This window comes from Panthera uncia, chromosome B4 (genome assembly GCF_023721935.1).
Source record: "Panthera uncia isolate 11264 chromosome B4, Puncia_PCG_1.0, whole genome shotgun sequence".
Classification (NCBI taxonomy): domain Eukaryota; kingdom Metazoa; phylum Chordata; class Mammalia; order Carnivora; family Felidae; genus Panthera; species Panthera uncia.
Window position 1 is genome coordinate 54,343,732 of NC_064809.1, and position 18,109 is coordinate 54,361,840.

Here is an 18,109-nt window from a genome sequence, read left to right on the forward strand (position 1 = left end):
CTTGGTTTCCGCTCAGGTCATAATCTCACAGTTCATGGGTTTGAGTTCTGCATGGGGCTTTGTGCTGACAGCGGGGAGCCAGCTTGGGATTTCTCTCTCCATCTCTCTGCCCCTTCCTGGCTTTCTCTCTCTCTCTCAGTAAATAAATAAACATTTTTTAAAAAACAAAATTAAAATTAAAATAGTACCACTTATAATAGAACCAAAAAAACATAAATTACAGTGCGGAAAATCAAATAACTATGTTCTGGGTAAGGAGATTATAGGGAATGCATCATACTGCTTTCTGGACATGATGAAAACAGCTGACCAGTATCTAGTTAATGTGTGTTTGGGGGTTGGGTCATGCCTGTGCTCATGAATTCCTTAGACTATGTGATCTATGGAATATCTTATATAGTTCTCCACCCAGCTCTCAGCACCTGCTCTTTTGTAGTCTCAGGAACACCTTGGTTTTTTTTGCATGTTTTCTATGCTTTCTATACATTCTTACTGGCATGTTGCATAATGTTTTCCCTACATTGTATACATAATATACAGGAGCTTGAGAGCAGCTTAGGGAGACTTCCCTTAGCTTCCCTCTCACCTCTCTTGACTTGTGGAGTCTTGAGTAATCCTTTCTGCCATCCTCGGTTTTGATGGACAAAGTCAAAAGCCGAACCCACAACTGGTGACCCTGACATGACAGTGATAGGTTCCAGAGGAAGCTCATCAGGTGGCAGAATCGACATGTTCAGGAGAAGAAAGTTCCAGACTTCAGACAGACCTCATCCCAGTAAGGGACAGCAATACCCGCTTGGGATAGCTGCCAACGTGTCTAGTTGAGAGTATTTCTTTTCTCTTCCTTTATCATGGGCCAAAAAAGACAAAGGAACAGCTATTATATTTAAAAACTTTACAGCAGCTTTTAAAGGCAGCTCATTGTACTGTCAAAAAAAGATCAATTAAGTAAATTGTTATGAACAATATGAGACACCTGTCCCTGGTTCCCAGACCATGGTACAGTTGATTTAGATCTATGGGAACAAGTAGGAAAAATTTTAAAAAGAAAACATGAAAAAGGAGAGAAGGTTCTGCTTCCATCTTAGTGACCTGGAGTTTAGTCTGAACGGCATTATGTCCCTTACGTGTATCTCCAGAGAAGGAAAAAATTAAGAAAGATAGCCTAACACCCACCTCTCCTATGGCACCTCCTACAATGGAGGACAACTTCCCTCCACCGCCTCTTCCTGTCCCTATTCTTCCCAATATAAAGCCAATACCTATATTGGAGGGACATAAACCATTAGCTATGCAGCAATGTTTACAAGAGGGATATGCTGCTGGGGAGTCTCATAGTTTCCCTGTCATTACCACTGCTGGACATCACCTTAGGCATGAGTCTCTCCTTTTTACTATCTTTAAGGAATTGAAACAAAGTGTTGCTGAGAATGGTATCCAAAGCTCTTTTACTAAGGGGATCATTGAAACAATAAGAAATGGTTATGAAATGACCCCTTGGGATTGGAAGGCATTAACAAAAACCATACTTCCTCGCACCCTTCACCACCCTGCCCCTGCTGTGTGGACTTTAGAATATCAAGAGGGTTGTTGGGGCGCCTGGGTGGCTCAGTTGGTAAAGCGTCTGACTTTGGCTCAGGTCACGATCTCGCAGTTCATGCATTCAAGCCCCGTGTCGGGCTCTGTGCTGACAGCTCAGAGCCTGGAACCTGCTTCAGATTCTGTGTCTCCCTCTCTCTCTGCCCCTCCTCTGCTCATGCTCTGTCTTTCTCTCTCCCAAAAATAAATAAACATTAACAAAAAATTAAAAAAAAAAAAAGAAGTTGTGCCACACAGGCAATTCATAATCAACATTTGCAATTTGAGTATTCCGACAGGAGTAGAAATGCTACAAGGCATTCCCAGACTACAAAAGAGCAGATGCCTGCCAAAAGCAGGGTGGGGAACAGATAAGATATCCCAAAGATAATATGGTCTAAGGAATACATGAGCACAGGCAGGACCCAACCCCTAAATACACATTAATAGATACTGGTCAGCTGTTTTCATCATGTCCAGAAAGCAGTGTAATACGTTCCCTATAATCTCCTTAACCAGGACATAGCTATTTGACTTCCCACAGTACAGTACTTAGATATAAAGCCCCCTCACATGCACAATGTGCAAGATTTGTGTATTGAAAACTACAAAATATTGATGAAATACATTAAACAAAACCTAAATGAAGAGAAATAGCATGTTCATGGATTGAAAGACTCAAGAATAAGTTGTCATTTCTCCCTAAACTACAGGGATCTATAGATTCAGCACAATCCCAATTTTAAAAAGCAGGTTTTTTTCATATAAATATTAACAAGCTATTGAAAATCTACATGGAAAAAACAAAGGAACTAAAATTGTCAAAAATATTTTTTAAGAATGTGAACAGGGGCACCTGGGTGGCTCAGTCAGTTAAGCGTCTGACTTTGGCTCAGGTCATGATCTCACATCTCGTGGGACTGAGCGCCTTGTTGGGCTCTGCACTTACAGCGTGGAGCCTGCCTGGGATTCTCTTTCTCTCTCTCTCTCTCCCTCTCTGTCTCTCTGCAGTGCACTCTCTCTCTCTCAAAATAAACAAACATTTTAAAAAATGATTTAAGAATGTGAACAAAGTTTTAAGACTCACATTCCTTGATTTCCAGACCTACTATGAAATTAGAAGAATCAAGATAGTTTAATATTAGAAAAAGGATAGATATATAGAACACAGGACAGTCCAGAAATAGACCTGTACGTCTATATGTGGTCAACCAATTAATCAATTTTCAACAAAGATGCCAAGTCAATCAAATGTAGAGAAGTTAGTCTTTTCAACAAATTGTGCTCAAGCAATTGGATATCCATATGCAAAAAAGGAAAAAAAGAAAATAAAAACCTTGACCCATACTCATACCACATACAAAATGAAACTTGAAATGATCATGTACCTAAAGGTAAAGCGAAAACCTGAAATTTCTAGGAAAGCTTTGCAATTTGGGGTTAGGCAAAATTTCTTAGAACACAAGAAAGCACAGCCCTTGCTCTGGCCCCCAGCGCTGACCCAGTTGGCCTGGCTCAGCCATGATCAAGGTGATCCTCATCTTCAACAACCATGGGAAGCAGCAGCTCTCCAAGTTCTACCAGCCCTACACCGAAGATACACAACAGCAAATCATCAGGGAGACATTCCATTTGGTATCTAAGAGAGATGAAAAAGTTTGTAATTTCCTAGATGTAGGATTGTTAATTGGAAGATCTGAGAACACAGAAAGTACAAACCACAAAAGAAAAAAAATGAAGAAGGCTTCATCAAAGTTAAAAATTTTTCCCCAAAAGACAATGTTTGAAGAATGCAAAATAAGACACAGACTGAAATAAAATGTCTGCAAAATATATATCTTATTTAAAAAACAAACAAACAAACCTCATGGCATGCCTGGGTGGCTCAGTCGGTTATGCAGACGACTTTAGCTCAGGTCATGATCTCCTGGTTCCTGAGTTGGAGCCCCACATCAGGCTCTGTGCTGACAGCTCAGAGCCTGGAGCCTGCTTCAGATTCTGTGTCTCTGTCTCTCTGTCCCTCCTCTGCCCATGCTCTGTCTCTCTCCCTCTCTCAAAACTAAATTAAAAAAACATTTTTAAAAAATTAAAAAAACAAAAATCCCTCATATGTAGAGTTCACAGGAAACTCTTCACAACTCCATTGACAGTTGGGTTGAGCACTAGAAAGTGAAACTTGGCAGGTTTCCTTAGATGGAATAGGCGTGGAGGAAATAGAACTACCTGCTAAGGAATCATGCAAACCTTTGCTGTTGTCTTGGCCACTTAGGCGTCATCACTGCAGGAGACCAGCATCTTCTACTACTCTGGGGAACCCATTCCAACAGCGACATCATGCGGCAGTGAGAAGCAAATGCAACAGCGTAACGAAGTGGTTCCTGTAACTCTACCAGCGTTGGTGGAGAAGCTGAACTTAAAGTTCTGGGGACTGCGATGAGGCCCTAGAGTTCTTTGACAATTCTAGAAGTGGAGATGACCTCAAAGATGGGAGATCCTGAATTTATCCTAATTAGTTGGGTGGGTATTCAAAATAATTAATTACAAAAGAGATAGGACTGTACTTATATCCTGACTTTGTGAAGCATTTCATATTACCATAAATAGCACTATATTGTAACTTTATGCTTTATATATAGCCATAGTTTAAATTTAGAAGAATTCGTGTTAGTCTTCTATTGCTTCCATAACTATTGCCAACTTAGTGCTTAAATAAGTTTATTATGTTACATTTCCATAGGTCAGAAATCTGATATGGGTCTCACAAGGCTAAAATCAAGCTTTGTTCCTTTCTGGAGGCTCTAAGGGAGAATCCATTTCCTTACCCATTTCAGTTTTTGGCAAAATTCAGTTCCTTGTGGTTATAGAACAGAGAACCCTATGTACTTGCTGTCAGCTGAGGGCCATTCCTGGAGTCTAGAAACCACCCACATTTCTCGGCTTGTAGCTCCCTTCCTTCTTCAAAGTGAGCAATGACATGTTGAGTCCACCTCTCATAGACTCTCTCTAACCTACTCTTCTACCATCTTCCACTTTTGAGGATTCATGTGATTAGATCCTAGGACCCCTTCAGATAAACCTAGATAATTTCCCTATCTCAAGGTCTTTAACTTTGATCACATTTGCAAAGTCCCTTTTGTTCTGGAAGGTAATATATTCACAGGTTCTGAAAATTAGGCTGTGGATATCTTGGAGGGAGTGAGATTATTCTGCCTACCATAGATATATCGTGTTTTTTTTTTTCAAGGATTTTTTATTTTCAAGTAACCACACACAACAAGGGACCCGAACCCACAACCCCGAGGTCAAGACTCACATGTTCCACCAACTGAACCAGCCAGACACCCCTGGGTTTTTTAATATTTAAAAATCTAACCTTAAAAATGTCTTGATTTTCCTCCGGGGAAAAGGCTAGGTTTTTAGGATAGCATTTATGTAACTATTCCTAACTTTTACTTCAGCCTGGCTCCTCATTCCCCTCCATTCATTCTATATTAGGTTTAAGTCGGGGTCAGTGGGTTTCAGTATTTCAATAAATCTCCTGAAGCAGTATGCAAAATTTCATGTGTATGCTTATTTTTCTGGGGAAAAGTTCCAAAATTTAGGTCAGATTCTCAAAGTATTCTGTGAAAGACCTTCCCCTGGGGGCGGGGAGGGGGGACTGCAAAACTGCTTGTAAATAAATGTGTTACTTTCATACAACATACATTTTCATGCTTCCACACTTTTACGCATCCTGTTTCATGAAATTGGGTTGTGTAGTGGAACAGGCATAGGCTTTGGATCTCCCTCAGGTCTCTGACTCACGCTAAGACTAAGTGTGATGACATTTATCTAGGAAGAAATAATGAAGGGTATCAAGTTTGATGGGGAGCCACAAGATGAGAGCAATTCAGGACATGTTCGATGAACCTTCAAGATAGCCAAGAACTCAAGGGGAGATCATCTTAACTAAGGGAATCTAAGAAAGAAAAGAGTCATATTGTCCACAATAAAATTAAATGTTTGGATATGACAAAAGTTACCCTGAACTGTGTTGATGCACAACAAAATAAGGGGAAATTTTGTCACATATGTGGCAGATTATCAACAAGAAAAAGCAAACTCTAAAGAACAGAAATTCAATTTTCATAGAACAGTGCCAACAAATAAAAAATCGTTTTATTCATGAGAGCCAAAAATGTTGTCCATATATAGATGCACCTAGAAATCATTGCACAAAATAAAAGCCATCAAGCATAAGATCTCATTTACACAGAAGGGGTAGTGGACTGACTGCAAAAGAACAGTAGGGAAACCTCCTGGGGTGATGGAAATGTTTGTGTGTGCGTGTGTGTGGGGAAAATGTTCTTTTGTGTGATGGGTATGTCCTTTACCTTGGTTACACAACTGAACCCATTTGTCATAGCCCCTTAAACTGTACATTTAGATTTTAATGAATGTAAATTATAACTCATCAGCAGATTAATAGAAATGTGATGGGAAAGTGGGAGAAAGCCAGGCAAAAAGGTAGAAAATAAAGCCACTCTATTTAAAAATTGTGTTTATGGGGGCACCTGGGTGGCTTATTCAGTTGAGTGTCCGACTTCGGCTCAGGTCACGATCTCACAGTTGGTGAGTTCAAGCCCAGCATTGGGGTCTATGCTGACAGCTTAGGGCCTGGGACTGCTTCAGATTCTGTGTCTCCCTCTCTCTCTGCCCCTTCCCTGCTCACGCTCTCTCTCTCTCAAAAATAAATAAACATTAAAAAATTTTTTTTAATAAAAATAAAAAAAATTGTGTTTATGATCCCATGTATACACTAATGAAAAAGTGTATGTGTATGTGTGAAAAAGCTTGTCAGCAATCCAATACTGCAATCCAATGCTTGTATCATTGGCATACAAAGGACAGATCAGGGGATGGAAGCCAGACGGTAATGGATTATGGAAGAGCAGGAGGTGGAGGAAGTGCTCACTGCATGTAGCAAATTGGTTAACTTGTGTAGTTTACCTCTGGAGCAGCACTTAAGAATTAAAGGGATATATAGGAGGCATGCTGTAAACACTGTAGTAAGTCCCAGCACATCTGTTCAAAATGACCATTTTTGAGGGAATCCACACAAAGAAAAGAGCAGCAACTCTTGAGGTACAGAGTAACATTAGTTTTTCTGGAAGGAGACAGCATGGACTGATTATGCTTCAGAGGTGGAGCACAGGAGCAAATGGCCCATGTGAGCAGACAGAGGGTTAAGCCTGAGTAGTTAAGGAAACTCCAGGTTTTCTAGAAATCAGCCAGGCCTGATAATGCCACCCAGTCAGTTTTATGTTTACAATGGAGATAATGCCACATAGTCAGTTTTATTTTAAGAATTAGTAATAATGTATCTCTATGCATAGGACATGGCACAAAATAGATACTCAATTAGTGATATTATTATTCCTCTGCCTAGAAAGGACTCTAAAACATATTAAGCAATCACATAACAGCTGTTGGATGAATGGATGGATGGATAAAACCATGAACAAATAGTCAATTCCAGTGAACTGCACATTTTTCCAGACTGAGTTTAAATATCATTCCCTTTGGGAAGCTGCCTCCATCTCAAGCTACACACATTTTTCTCACTTAATAGTGTAAGTTTCAGAGCCAGATTGCCTGTGCTTGAATCTTGGCTCTACTATTTATTGTGTCTTTGGGCAAATCAAACTCTCTACTCGGCTTCCTCAACCACAAAATGGGGCTTCACTACAGTATCTACATCTACCTCATAGGGTTTCTGTAAATATTACGAGGGTTAATACAAAAATCTATTTGTGACGCTGCCTGGCACATAGAAAGCATTCAGTAAACATTAGCAATCGCTATAGTACCATATAGCACAGTTTACAAATTATTCACTTGTGTAGCCATGGAAGATAAGCTCCATGATCGTAAGAACTTAGGTGTGCTTTAGTGACTGCCTAAAACTGTGCTCTGGGATCTAACAAGCATTCAACAAACAGATGTTGAATGTGAATACCTACCAACCAAAGACCATGAAAATGCCACAGTCCCAGCAGATGCACAACAGATGTTTGCTGACTGAAGGGAGGAATGGAGACCATCGGGTGGGAAGGGGTTTCAGACTACTGGCAGTACTGCACAAGGGAGGCAAGCAGAGACATAGGGGATATTCCAGTTTATAAACTTTTTATTTAAAAAATAAAATTATAAACAAAATACAGAAAAATATTGACACCTGTGATAACAAGGAATTGATTCCTAATTTTTAGGGTAGTTTGTTATCCTGAAAGAGCGAAATCACGAGTTTTATACAGAAATTTTATTGTGCAAAGGAGGAATGTACTTTTTAAGGTTCATTTGCACTAGGTATTTGGCATTGACAGAAAAGGTGTTTCTACGTATACATTCAACACTCTGCAGCATATTTACATTCAAGTTACATCTCCAAATTCTATGCCAAATACAATCTAACTTACCATCAAAAATGCCTAAGATATAGTTCTGTTTATTTGGTAGGAGTGCAGTATGATTCTATTAAAAATAACTTTATACTCCTACTAGGTCAATTATATTTTAACTACTTCAACAAAACTCACTGACCTTTTTCTTCCCAGTTGAAGCCAAGCCTCTTCTAGACAAATTAAACACTAACAAAAACACTAACAAAATTTGGCCAGTTATAAAGTTATGTAGTTAATTTCTTCCTCCCTCCTTACAAACATTATTAAAACTTTCAATGGAAGGACACTCGTTCTAATAAATTACATTTTCTTTTACAGCAGTTAGGACACAATATGGATCCAAGTTACAGTAATTTTAACTTTTTAAAAGATGGCTGAAGCACTCTTCCCCTTCAGTTGTTACCAAATTCCAAACTCAGTTATCAAAATAAAACGCATTAAGAAACACACATAGATTTCTCAAAACTTTTCTCCATTTTCCCACACATTCCTCAAATCATATTATTTATTCATTAACAATTTGTAAATTTCTTGCTTCATTTCTCTCAATTACACCAGCATAGTTATTATAATTTCTTGATAATCTCACCATTTTGTGTTTCAAAGTATGATTTTATTAAAGTCAACATAAATTACAGACAGCTTCCATTTCTGCTACAGTTCTCTGAGAAATCTATCTGAACTTAGTGAAGGGTCAAGATTTCATGGGGCGTGGCTTGGCAAACAAAACACCATGGTTTAAAAATTCTCATGCCTCCAAGAGATTAGAGACAAATCAAATCTACTCAAAATGTACCAATTCTCTCTTAATGATCTGAAATTAAGTTCACTTTTAAAAGTCCAGTAAGATAATTAAAGACAAAACAATGGAGACAGATGAATTTCATTTAGTTGAACTCTTTCTAATTTACTTCAGGTGGTAACTTCTCCTCCAGTACATGATGGCTGGCAGTTGGCGGTAGGCTGCTGGGTTGATACCACTTCTAACTCGGATTCACGAACAAAAACCACTGCATCACCACTTACATTTATAAGACACTGTGCCTAGACAAACAACAGGACATGTTTAATCACCAACTCAATAATATGCTTATAATTTTCTGTTATATTAGGGGCAGTGTTGCATAGCTGAAAAGCACAGGCTTTGAAGTCACTAGAGAAAAGACAGACAACCCAATAGAGAAATGAGCAAATGAAAAGAAGGCAACTCACAAGAAAACTGAAAAAAAAAAAACCAAAAAAAAATTAATAAGTTTTTTAAAGGAACAATACTGATAAATTTATTCTAAAACTGATCCTAAGTAACAGTCTTTTGCTCCCACTAACAGAATTATTTATTAGAGATACATCAACAGGAGCACCTGGCTAGCTCAGTGGGTAGAGCATGTGACTCTTGATCTAGGGTCAATAGAACCTACTTTAAAAACAAATAAACAAACAAACTCTGATGTTATTACAGAAATAGATAAAGAGTGTGGCCCCATCGGGATGTACTCTTCACTAGTATGGCAGTTAGAACTGGACAGTTCATAGTCCAAACTAGAGGTGGCTTTCACAGTAACTTAGGAGCAAAACTTCCAGAGATATTTAAGAAGATCTGGGATGTGAAAACAGTATGTGATTTATGTATGACCATGGTTACTAATATAGTTATTAAAACATGTTTTAAACATCTAGAATCCAAAAGCTCTGAAGAGCAATGCCCTTTGGTTGGGAGATGAATGGGAGGATGGGAAAGCCACAGGGGAAATCCTCAGGTTCCCTCACTGGATGTTTCCAGCTACATCTCACCTGGTTTTTATTTGGGTTCTCCATGAAGACACACTGCTTCATTATGTAGGAGACAACAGCATTCCCTCCTAATGCAGCGACATGAGCTCTCACCATTGCAAACACTTCAGCAATGAAAGCATGGAGAAAACCACTGACTCCTCCTTCCTAAATAATAATATGCAAAAAATCAAACTATATACGTGGACATGAATGTATATAAAATGCCAAATAATATATATTAAAACATCTTAAATGATCTTAATATAATAGATGATCATTTTTATTTTCCTCATAACAGGGATCTGTTGCATGAATGAACAAACCTTTACTGCACACATGTCTGTGATGGGGATTAGTACCCTCACTTTACAGATGATGAAATCAAAGCTGTGGCCCTGACTAGCTATGACCACATAGCTAATAAAAAAAAAAAAAATGGCAGAGCAAGAATTCAAATTGTTTCTCCATCTTCAACATCTCCATCAAATCGTTCCTATCATTCACACAAATTGATGGCAAATATACATAATAAAACTTCTCTGCTATCCGTATCCCCCATCCTGAAGCATGTTCCAGGCACACTTGCCTTTTTATCAGTTTTCCATAGGTGTCAAGCACTTTTCCTTCCTCGGGGTCATTGTACATGCTGTTCCTGAAGGCTCCTCCCCAGTTTTCCACCAGAATAACTCTTAATTCCTCAGGTCCCTGTTTATACGTAACTCTCTCAGAGAAACCTTCCCTGACTATCAGATCTAAATTAAGTTTCCCTGTTATTTCCTCTGATAGCCTTTGTTGTATTTCTTTATATTACTTAACATCACTAGTAATTATACATAAGTTACATGATTATTTGTTTAATGTCCACCATGCTCCAGTTCTACCAGACTGTAAATTCCATCAGGTCAGAAACTGTCATCTGTTCTGCTCACAACTCAGTATGTGCACATACTGAGTTTTCCATACATATTTGTCAGGGAATGAAATCCAGTAGTTTGGAGAATGTTTTCAGTGTTCGAAAACAAAACAGAAACCAAAGTCTAGCTGAGAGCTTAAAATGCTGTTCAACCTCAGCTTTCTATGAATTCTACTGGAGGTTATTTACAGTCTAGGAAGAAATTTCAAACTTTATACTGGAAGTGAATGGCAAAATTTAATGCACTGTTAGAAAAAACATTTGACCAGATCACACCTTTCTAAAAAGCAGTAGTTTTGTAAAGGCAGCTCTCTTTGTAACTGAGAAACTGAGGCATTTCAGCCTACTTCCAATTCATCATAGCTCAGGACATTTTTTCTTTCACTTATATCTGTTTCCTTCCTGCCTTTTAAATCTAGAAATTCTGATGGCAGAGTAACAGGGACTACAGAGGGTAATTCTTAAAAGATTATATAATTGTAAGCAAATAACTTATCAAGTAACAAATAAATTTGGGATATTATGCCATACAGTTAATATTACAAATCTCTGTTGAAGAGAAATCCACTGTGAGGCAACATTTTGGGGCGTGGCTCTCAAGCAATAGAGAAAGCACTTAGGAAACAAAATTTTATGGATTAACACAGTGCAATAAGTACGTGCTATTAAGAACAACTGGAAAGTTAATTTACCCATCCATACCAGCTTCTCACACCCAACTTTCTTTGTCAAATTTAAATGGACCTAAAAGCGTCACCTATTTTAATTCTATATTAAAAGGTTTTTGAGAATATATTAAGATAGCATCTTTTCTATCTCAACACAATGGAATATGATTTCCTAATTTATCATAAAGAAAACATCTATCTAATTAATCTGTCAGAAGTCATGCCCTCATTTACAGAAAAATATTTATGTCTATTCTCTGCCAGACACTGTGCCAGGTGCAGAATGGTGAGTACAATATTAAAAACATCATGATAGGGGCGCCTGAGTGGCTCAGTCAGTTAAGCATCCGACTTCGGCTCAGGTCATGATCTCACTGTCTGTGGGTTCAAGTCCCGCATCAGGCTCTATGCTGACAGCTCAGAGCCTGGAACCTGCTTAGGATTCTGTGTGTCCCTCTCTCTCTCTGCCCCTTCCCTGCTCTCTTTCTGTCTCTCAAAAATAAATAAACGTTAAAAAAAAAATTTTGTTTTTAAATAGCAGCCTCCCCATTGGAAAAAAAAAAAAAAAAACCCAGCATGAGGGCAGGGTGCCTGGGTGGCTCAGTCGATTGAGGGTCCAGCTTAGATCATGATACCAGGGTCATGGGATTGAGCAGAGCACTGGGCTCTGTGCTGAGCGTTCATTGAGCCTGCTTAAGATTCTCTTTCTCCCTCTCTTTCTGCCCCTCTCACTGGCTCAGGCGCTCTCTCTCTCTCTCTCTCTCTCAAATTAAAAATAAAAAAATAGTATAAGGGTTATTATTTCTAAGGAAGTACAAAAACACTGATGATGACACAATGGGAAAAAAAGCATAGTTAAGGCATCTTTATAATGCATAGACTTTAAAAAAAACAAAGTGCTGAAGAGTTTATTAAGTTTCATACCTCAATAATTTAAAATTGTCCCTATTCACAATATTACTTTGCTCTAGTAAGACACAATGTAAATACAATTTTTCCTTGAGTTTAAATTCCTATGTAATGAAAGATATAATAGACTGACTCTGATTCTTAAATGTGACCACATCAAAACATTATAATTACTGTTACCCACTGTGGGGTAAGAATTTGAATAAATGGCATCCTCATATACTTCTGGAGGGGGCAATAAAATGAGCAGCCACATTCTTTTTCAGGGGGAGAAAAAAAACAGACATAAACTATCCACAGACATCTATCTATAATATAGTCCCCTACAGTTTCTAAATGTAAAACCATGAAAACTGCTATTTAAATAATAGCAGGCAAATAACTACTTGAAAAAACTGAACTGTTCTTTCAGGCTATTTTATTTATTTATTTTTTTAAATTTTTTTCAACGTTTTGTATTTATTTTTGGGACAGAGAGAGACAGAGCATGAACGGGGGAGGGGCAGAGAGAGAGGGAGACACAGAATCAGAAACAGGCTCCAGGCTCCGAGCCATCAGCCCAGAGCCTGACGCGGGGCTCGAACTCACGGACCGCGAGATTGTGACCTGGCTGAAGTCGGACGCTTAACCGACTGCGCCACCCAGGCGCCCCTCTTTCAGGCTATTTTAAATCTCTAATCCAACATGGATCAATTTACTTGTTTTACTTATGATAAGGATCTGGAATCTCTAAAAATAAATGAAATTAAACCCAACACAATTCTTGTGCTAATACTCGGTGCTATATGAAATTTGGTAAGTCTAATCTAGAATTAATCCAGACAAATTAAAGAAAAGAAAAAAGAAAAGAAAAAAGAAAAGAAAAGGTACATGTGCGTGTGTGTGTGTGTGTGTGTGTGTGCATGTGTCTATACTTTGGCAAAAAATAACAACCTGAAATTCGTTTGATTTTGATACTAATGTCTTCAATCAGAAAATGTACAAAAACAATGTTATAAAATTACCTACCTCACGAAGAGAAGTGGTTTCCCGGATAAAAAACATGTTAATTATCCCAAGATATTTAGTTATTTTTGCTCCAGGAATGAAAGAAAGAGGTGTCATCTTAACAACCCCAACCGTAGAATTTGCACAAGGTGGAGCAGAACGGTTCCGGAAATTTCCTTCACCCATTGGACTTGCTTTTTCAACGGTGACAGCTAAATTTGGAGAAAGAAAACAAAACCTCAAGATCAGATGTTGGTAACTCAATTATTCCCTAAGGTTTCCAAAAAAGTGGTGACAACATTCAGCTGTCTGTGAGGGTAAGCCATGTCATGAGAGTAAAGAAATTATCATGCACTGCATGCAATTAAAGAGAGAAAGAAAAACGTGAGAGGAAATGCTGAAATGGAATTCTTTTGGAAGAAAAATGGCATTCCTGCAAAAGAAAATGCTGATGCGGTATAGCTATGACAACACACAATGATCGTTATAAAGTGAAGAAAAAGAAAAAGCAGGAGAGCATTAAAAATTATCTGCTGTAGGAACAAATTATTACAAAGAGAGTGTGAAAGTTGTTATATTTCCCAGTGCAGTTTTTCCATCTGTTTCAGACAACTTCATCACTGTCAACTTGTAGATAAACCTTATGTTAACAAGTTGTAATGGGTTTCTTCTCCAAACCTTTTTGATCAAACTCATAATTTTAAAAACAAATGACCTTGGCTATCTAAAAGTTAACTGTTTATAAAATAACAAATAATAATAGCTAGCACTTATCAAGTAACTACTATAAGCCACACATGCATATGTATTATCTAATCCTTACAACCCAGCAACATAGATATTATCCCCATTTTACACATGAGCAAACTGAGGCTCAGAGAAATTACATAACTTGCCCAAGGTCACACAGCTATTAAAATGACACTTCTAGGATCCCAAACCAGATCTGTCTGGTTCCATAATCCTGTGATCTTTCCTCTAAAACATCATTCGTTCTCTCTTAATGTACTATAAATTCTTTCACTCAAATATGTTTACCTCAAAGTCTATCAAAACACATGGAGTATAAAGAACACGTAAGTAACGATCCTGATTCTAGCAGTGAGAGAAGAGTTTACTACTTTCTATCCAGAAATACCTCATTCTTTTAGCCCTCTTTATCACTCTTAGGAAACTAACAGATGCCATATACTACATAGTAGCTAGGGTCCTCAAAGAGTATCTCTTCTATAAGAGAGCTCATAATTTCCTTCCATTAGAAGGATATAATATCTATACACTTCTAAGAATACCTTCACAAAAAGTAAAAATTTTAAAACATAATTCTACAGTTAAAATGAACAAATCTAAAGGCCCTTCAATAACTTTTGCTAAGTGACCATTAGAGTCTGCAGCTTTCACACTCCAATACATGATTGATCGGCAATGTTATTACAGGGTAGAAAGGTCTAGCCTTCACCACTGGGAAATCAGGGATATGCTTCTCAGATCATAATGTGGTAGAAACATCCGCCTACTTGTCTTAATTGATCCGCGCCTTATGGTCTGAGCTTTCAGTTTAATGAGCTCTATCCAGCTGCTGCATCTGTCTGCAAAGGAACTGTAATCAACTGACGTTGCTGAAAACACAGACAGAAAACAAAAGAAAAAACAAAGAAAAAATATGGATGACGTCTCTTACTCGTCATAACACTCCTTCCGATGATGTAATTTAACTGTAACTTAGAAAAAGAATGGTCCTTTTCAAGTCAGATATGAGAGATAGTAAAGAGTCAAGCTTTAGACACTGATTTGTCCAAAACCAAGTTCTTAATTAGCTGGCTGAGCATTTTTGGTGATGTCATAGTTGTGTGGTGGTCTCTTAGGGGCAATGGAAGCAAGGTCTTACCAAAATATCACTGCAAGGACCATATACCGCTTTGACTAATGTTATTTCCCATTCTTTTTCTTTACAAGGTTTTAACTGTCTATATTTTAGGACTTTAATTCCTTATTTTTACCCTAAAACAAAAATAATGAAAATCAAATGCTGAAGAACACATGAAAAAAAAAATCACTGGTTGACTTATCTTTTATTAAAACACATTCTTTCTACCATCAGTAACAGAAAGGCCAAAGGGTTATTGTGGTCAATATTCTGTTTTCACGTCTGATTTTGGTAACAAGCTTCTGACAACATTGAGTGGGGAGGCAGATGCGAGTCTAACAAGTTCTCCTTTTTAAATAAAATAGCTTTTACTACTACTAAGCTAAAAAGAATGTCAAAGAGCTAAAATTTTATTTTGAGAAACAGGGAAACTATTAAGATGCTAAAAACTTAAATATTAGGTTAATTAATATTTTTAACGACACATTCTAACTACAATAATGCCACATTTTGGTGTTTATTCCACTGTCCAGTGCATTTCTTCAATGTCTGTATGTTTATGCACCACCACACTAGAATTTCACACCTTTGGTGACTATTTGCTTAATTAGACAAACTCACCTCTCTGTGCAGCTGGTATACCTGAGTTAGAACTTGCACTCTCCAGGTGTTCTAATAAGACAATATGAACAACATTAGCTCGGATGCTAAGTACAAGCCAGTATCTCTTCTTTGCTGTTTGTCAATACCATCTATAAGCCAGATGAATAGGAGGAAATCTTTATGGCTTCATTATAAAAGCAAACCAAATAGAAGAATTCAGGGTTTAAGTGCAGTTTCTACTGATATATGAAAACTGGCTCAGTTAATAAATAGCATGTCAAGGAAGACTGTTACTGTAACACAAGAAGAGTTTCAGAAACATTATAGACATGAGAAAATATAAACATAGTAACAAATGTTAGTAGGATGAAAGCAGGATGAGAAAACTGAGCAGAGAAATTAAAGAAAACCTGAAATGAAACTTGGAAGGGAAAATGGGGAGTGGGAAGGGTCAATAAGATTACAAATTACAGACAAGGCAATGACCTGTGTCTCACAGATAAACACAAGCTGCTTACTGGCCATAACCTTCCCCCTCACTACCACAATCCCCTTCATTCAAGGACTTCACTGTCAACAGTTCCCTCTGGTGGCATTAAGACGTTGTGGAACCAAAAAGTACTCTCCACAGACATGACTAGGGTCCCAAACTAGAATCACTCCCTTTCCAGGAACCTCACAAAAGGAGCATCCAGAATTTTCCCTAATATTTCATATTTTTATTATAGCTATTTAAAGTATTGTACAAATTTAAACAGCACTACAAAAACTTCTGAGAATAATTCGAGTCATCCAGTTTTTTTTAATTATAAATTAAGTAAATACATATTTTTATCTCTGCTTAATGTATTAATCTTTTGGTAATATTCTTAAATTAACGAAGTTAAACCTTATACCAAAGAAGGTTTGGACAGGTTCTTGCTAATTGGGTGCATGGAAGTATGCATACTCCCTCTCCCCATTTTTATACGGCAAGTGACCACCAGTTAATACTGCAAAGTGTAGAGTGGCTGACATTCCTCTTACAATACAGAGCTGTTGAATAAATGGGCTAAGTAGGGTCGACAAAATGACTGTGAGGTACCATGCTGTGGGTGTGCCCCTGACCATCATGCCCTCAAGACCGTAGATCTAGACAGGAAGAGTCCTCCCTGATTCAGGATCCTGAGGAGCTTTGGAAGTCCAGGAGGAGATGGAACCCACAGGAAGGAGACTACAACAGAACAGACACTCAGAGGCCTATCACATCTCCAGGGACAGCTAGTTCAGCACTGAAACAGACACGGTGCAGAAGGTGGGACAGCAAATGCCCACCCTCAGCCTCCATATCCCAGGTGGCTCCCGGGGCTCTCCTATGTCCTATGTAGTACAGACTTGTGGGGCAGAGACTTACAGAAAATATACTTGGCCTTAGGAATTCTGTGAAAGCTTTTAAAATGAGGGAACAGGGGTCAAAGCTTTAAAAAAATGTGAAAATTATTAACATGAAATTATCTTCTATAACTCAGTATTATCTGGGTAATAGGAAACTCCCCAGTGAGTAGCAACTACATGTAATTTAATAACAAATGTCCACCAAAAGAGCATGTAGAAAGTATCTGTTACCAGCTCTAAATATAAATTTAAAAAAAAAGAACCAAAGGTACACATTCATCTGTAAAATATTTGTTTTTTTTAAAGGATAAATAGTATATCTTTGCAAGACAGACAATAAATCTGATTAAGAGTAGTTGCCTCGTGAAAAGGTAAATGAATGGAGAAGGGGGAGCTAGATTTTGGACTATTTGATTTTTTCATAAGATTTGAATGTTTCACCGTGTACATTTATTACTTTTCCCAAAAAATTTTTACAAAGGGTGGAGAAGGGGGTGGGGGGAAAGAGCAAGGGAAAACATCTATTCCCTGCCTTCATATATGTATGTATTGAATTAAAATTTAAGAAAAAAAAAAGTTTTTAAATTGCAGATATTCTTAAGGGAAAGGTTAAGGGAGATGATTTTTTATCTCACTTCAGGACAGCAGGTTCACCCAACATGCTTGCCAAGATCTTAATTTTTCTCACAGAAAAAAGGCCCAAGATGAGGTGGTCCAGGGAACAGGTGATCAGCACCTCAGACGTTTGCACACCTCAGTTATCTAAGGACCTCAGATTCTCAGTCACTCTGCTCCTCTAATTATAGTTTGGCTTGCAAGGTAATAGGCTTTTCAAAAGAGAAGGTACTACAGATTACAGATATTAGTTATCTGGGTCACTGGCAAACTAGCAATTCTGGTGAAAAAGAAATAAACACATATGCAATCTCTAAGCCAATACTTAAAAAAAAAAAAGAGAGAGAGAGAGAGAGAGAACATATTTCACATTCAGGAG

General features: G+C 37.9%; 1 protein-coding gene across 5 annotated transcripts in view; it reads right to left on the minus strand.

The window, feature by feature from the left end:
- Positions 1 to 7,729: 7,729 nt before the first annotated feature.
- Positions 7,730 to 18,109, minus strand: part of C2CD5 (C2 calcium dependent domain containing 5) — a 100,755-nt gene continuing 90,375 nt past the window's right edge. For 2 of the 5 annotated variants that reach the window (XM_049625185.1, XM_049625181.1), the window contains 5 exons: positions 15,760 to 15,810; positions 14,789 to 14,890; positions 13,293 to 13,483; positions 9,813 to 9,959; positions 7,730 to 9,065 (listed from right to left, as the gene is read on the minus strand). In XM_049625185.1, coding sequence (XP_049481142.1) covers positions 8,934 to 9,065; positions 9,813 to 9,959; positions 13,293 to 13,483; positions 14,789 to 14,890; positions 15,760 to 15,810 — 623 coding nt within the window. In that variant the 3' untranslated portion in view covers positions 7,730 to 8,933. The remainder of the gene's footprint in view (positions 9,066 to 9,812; positions 9,960 to 13,292; positions 13,484 to 14,788; positions 14,891 to 15,759; positions 15,811 to 18,109) is intronic. The other 3 variants (XM_049625184.1, XM_049625186.1, XM_049625182.1) reach the window with 2 other exon arrangements.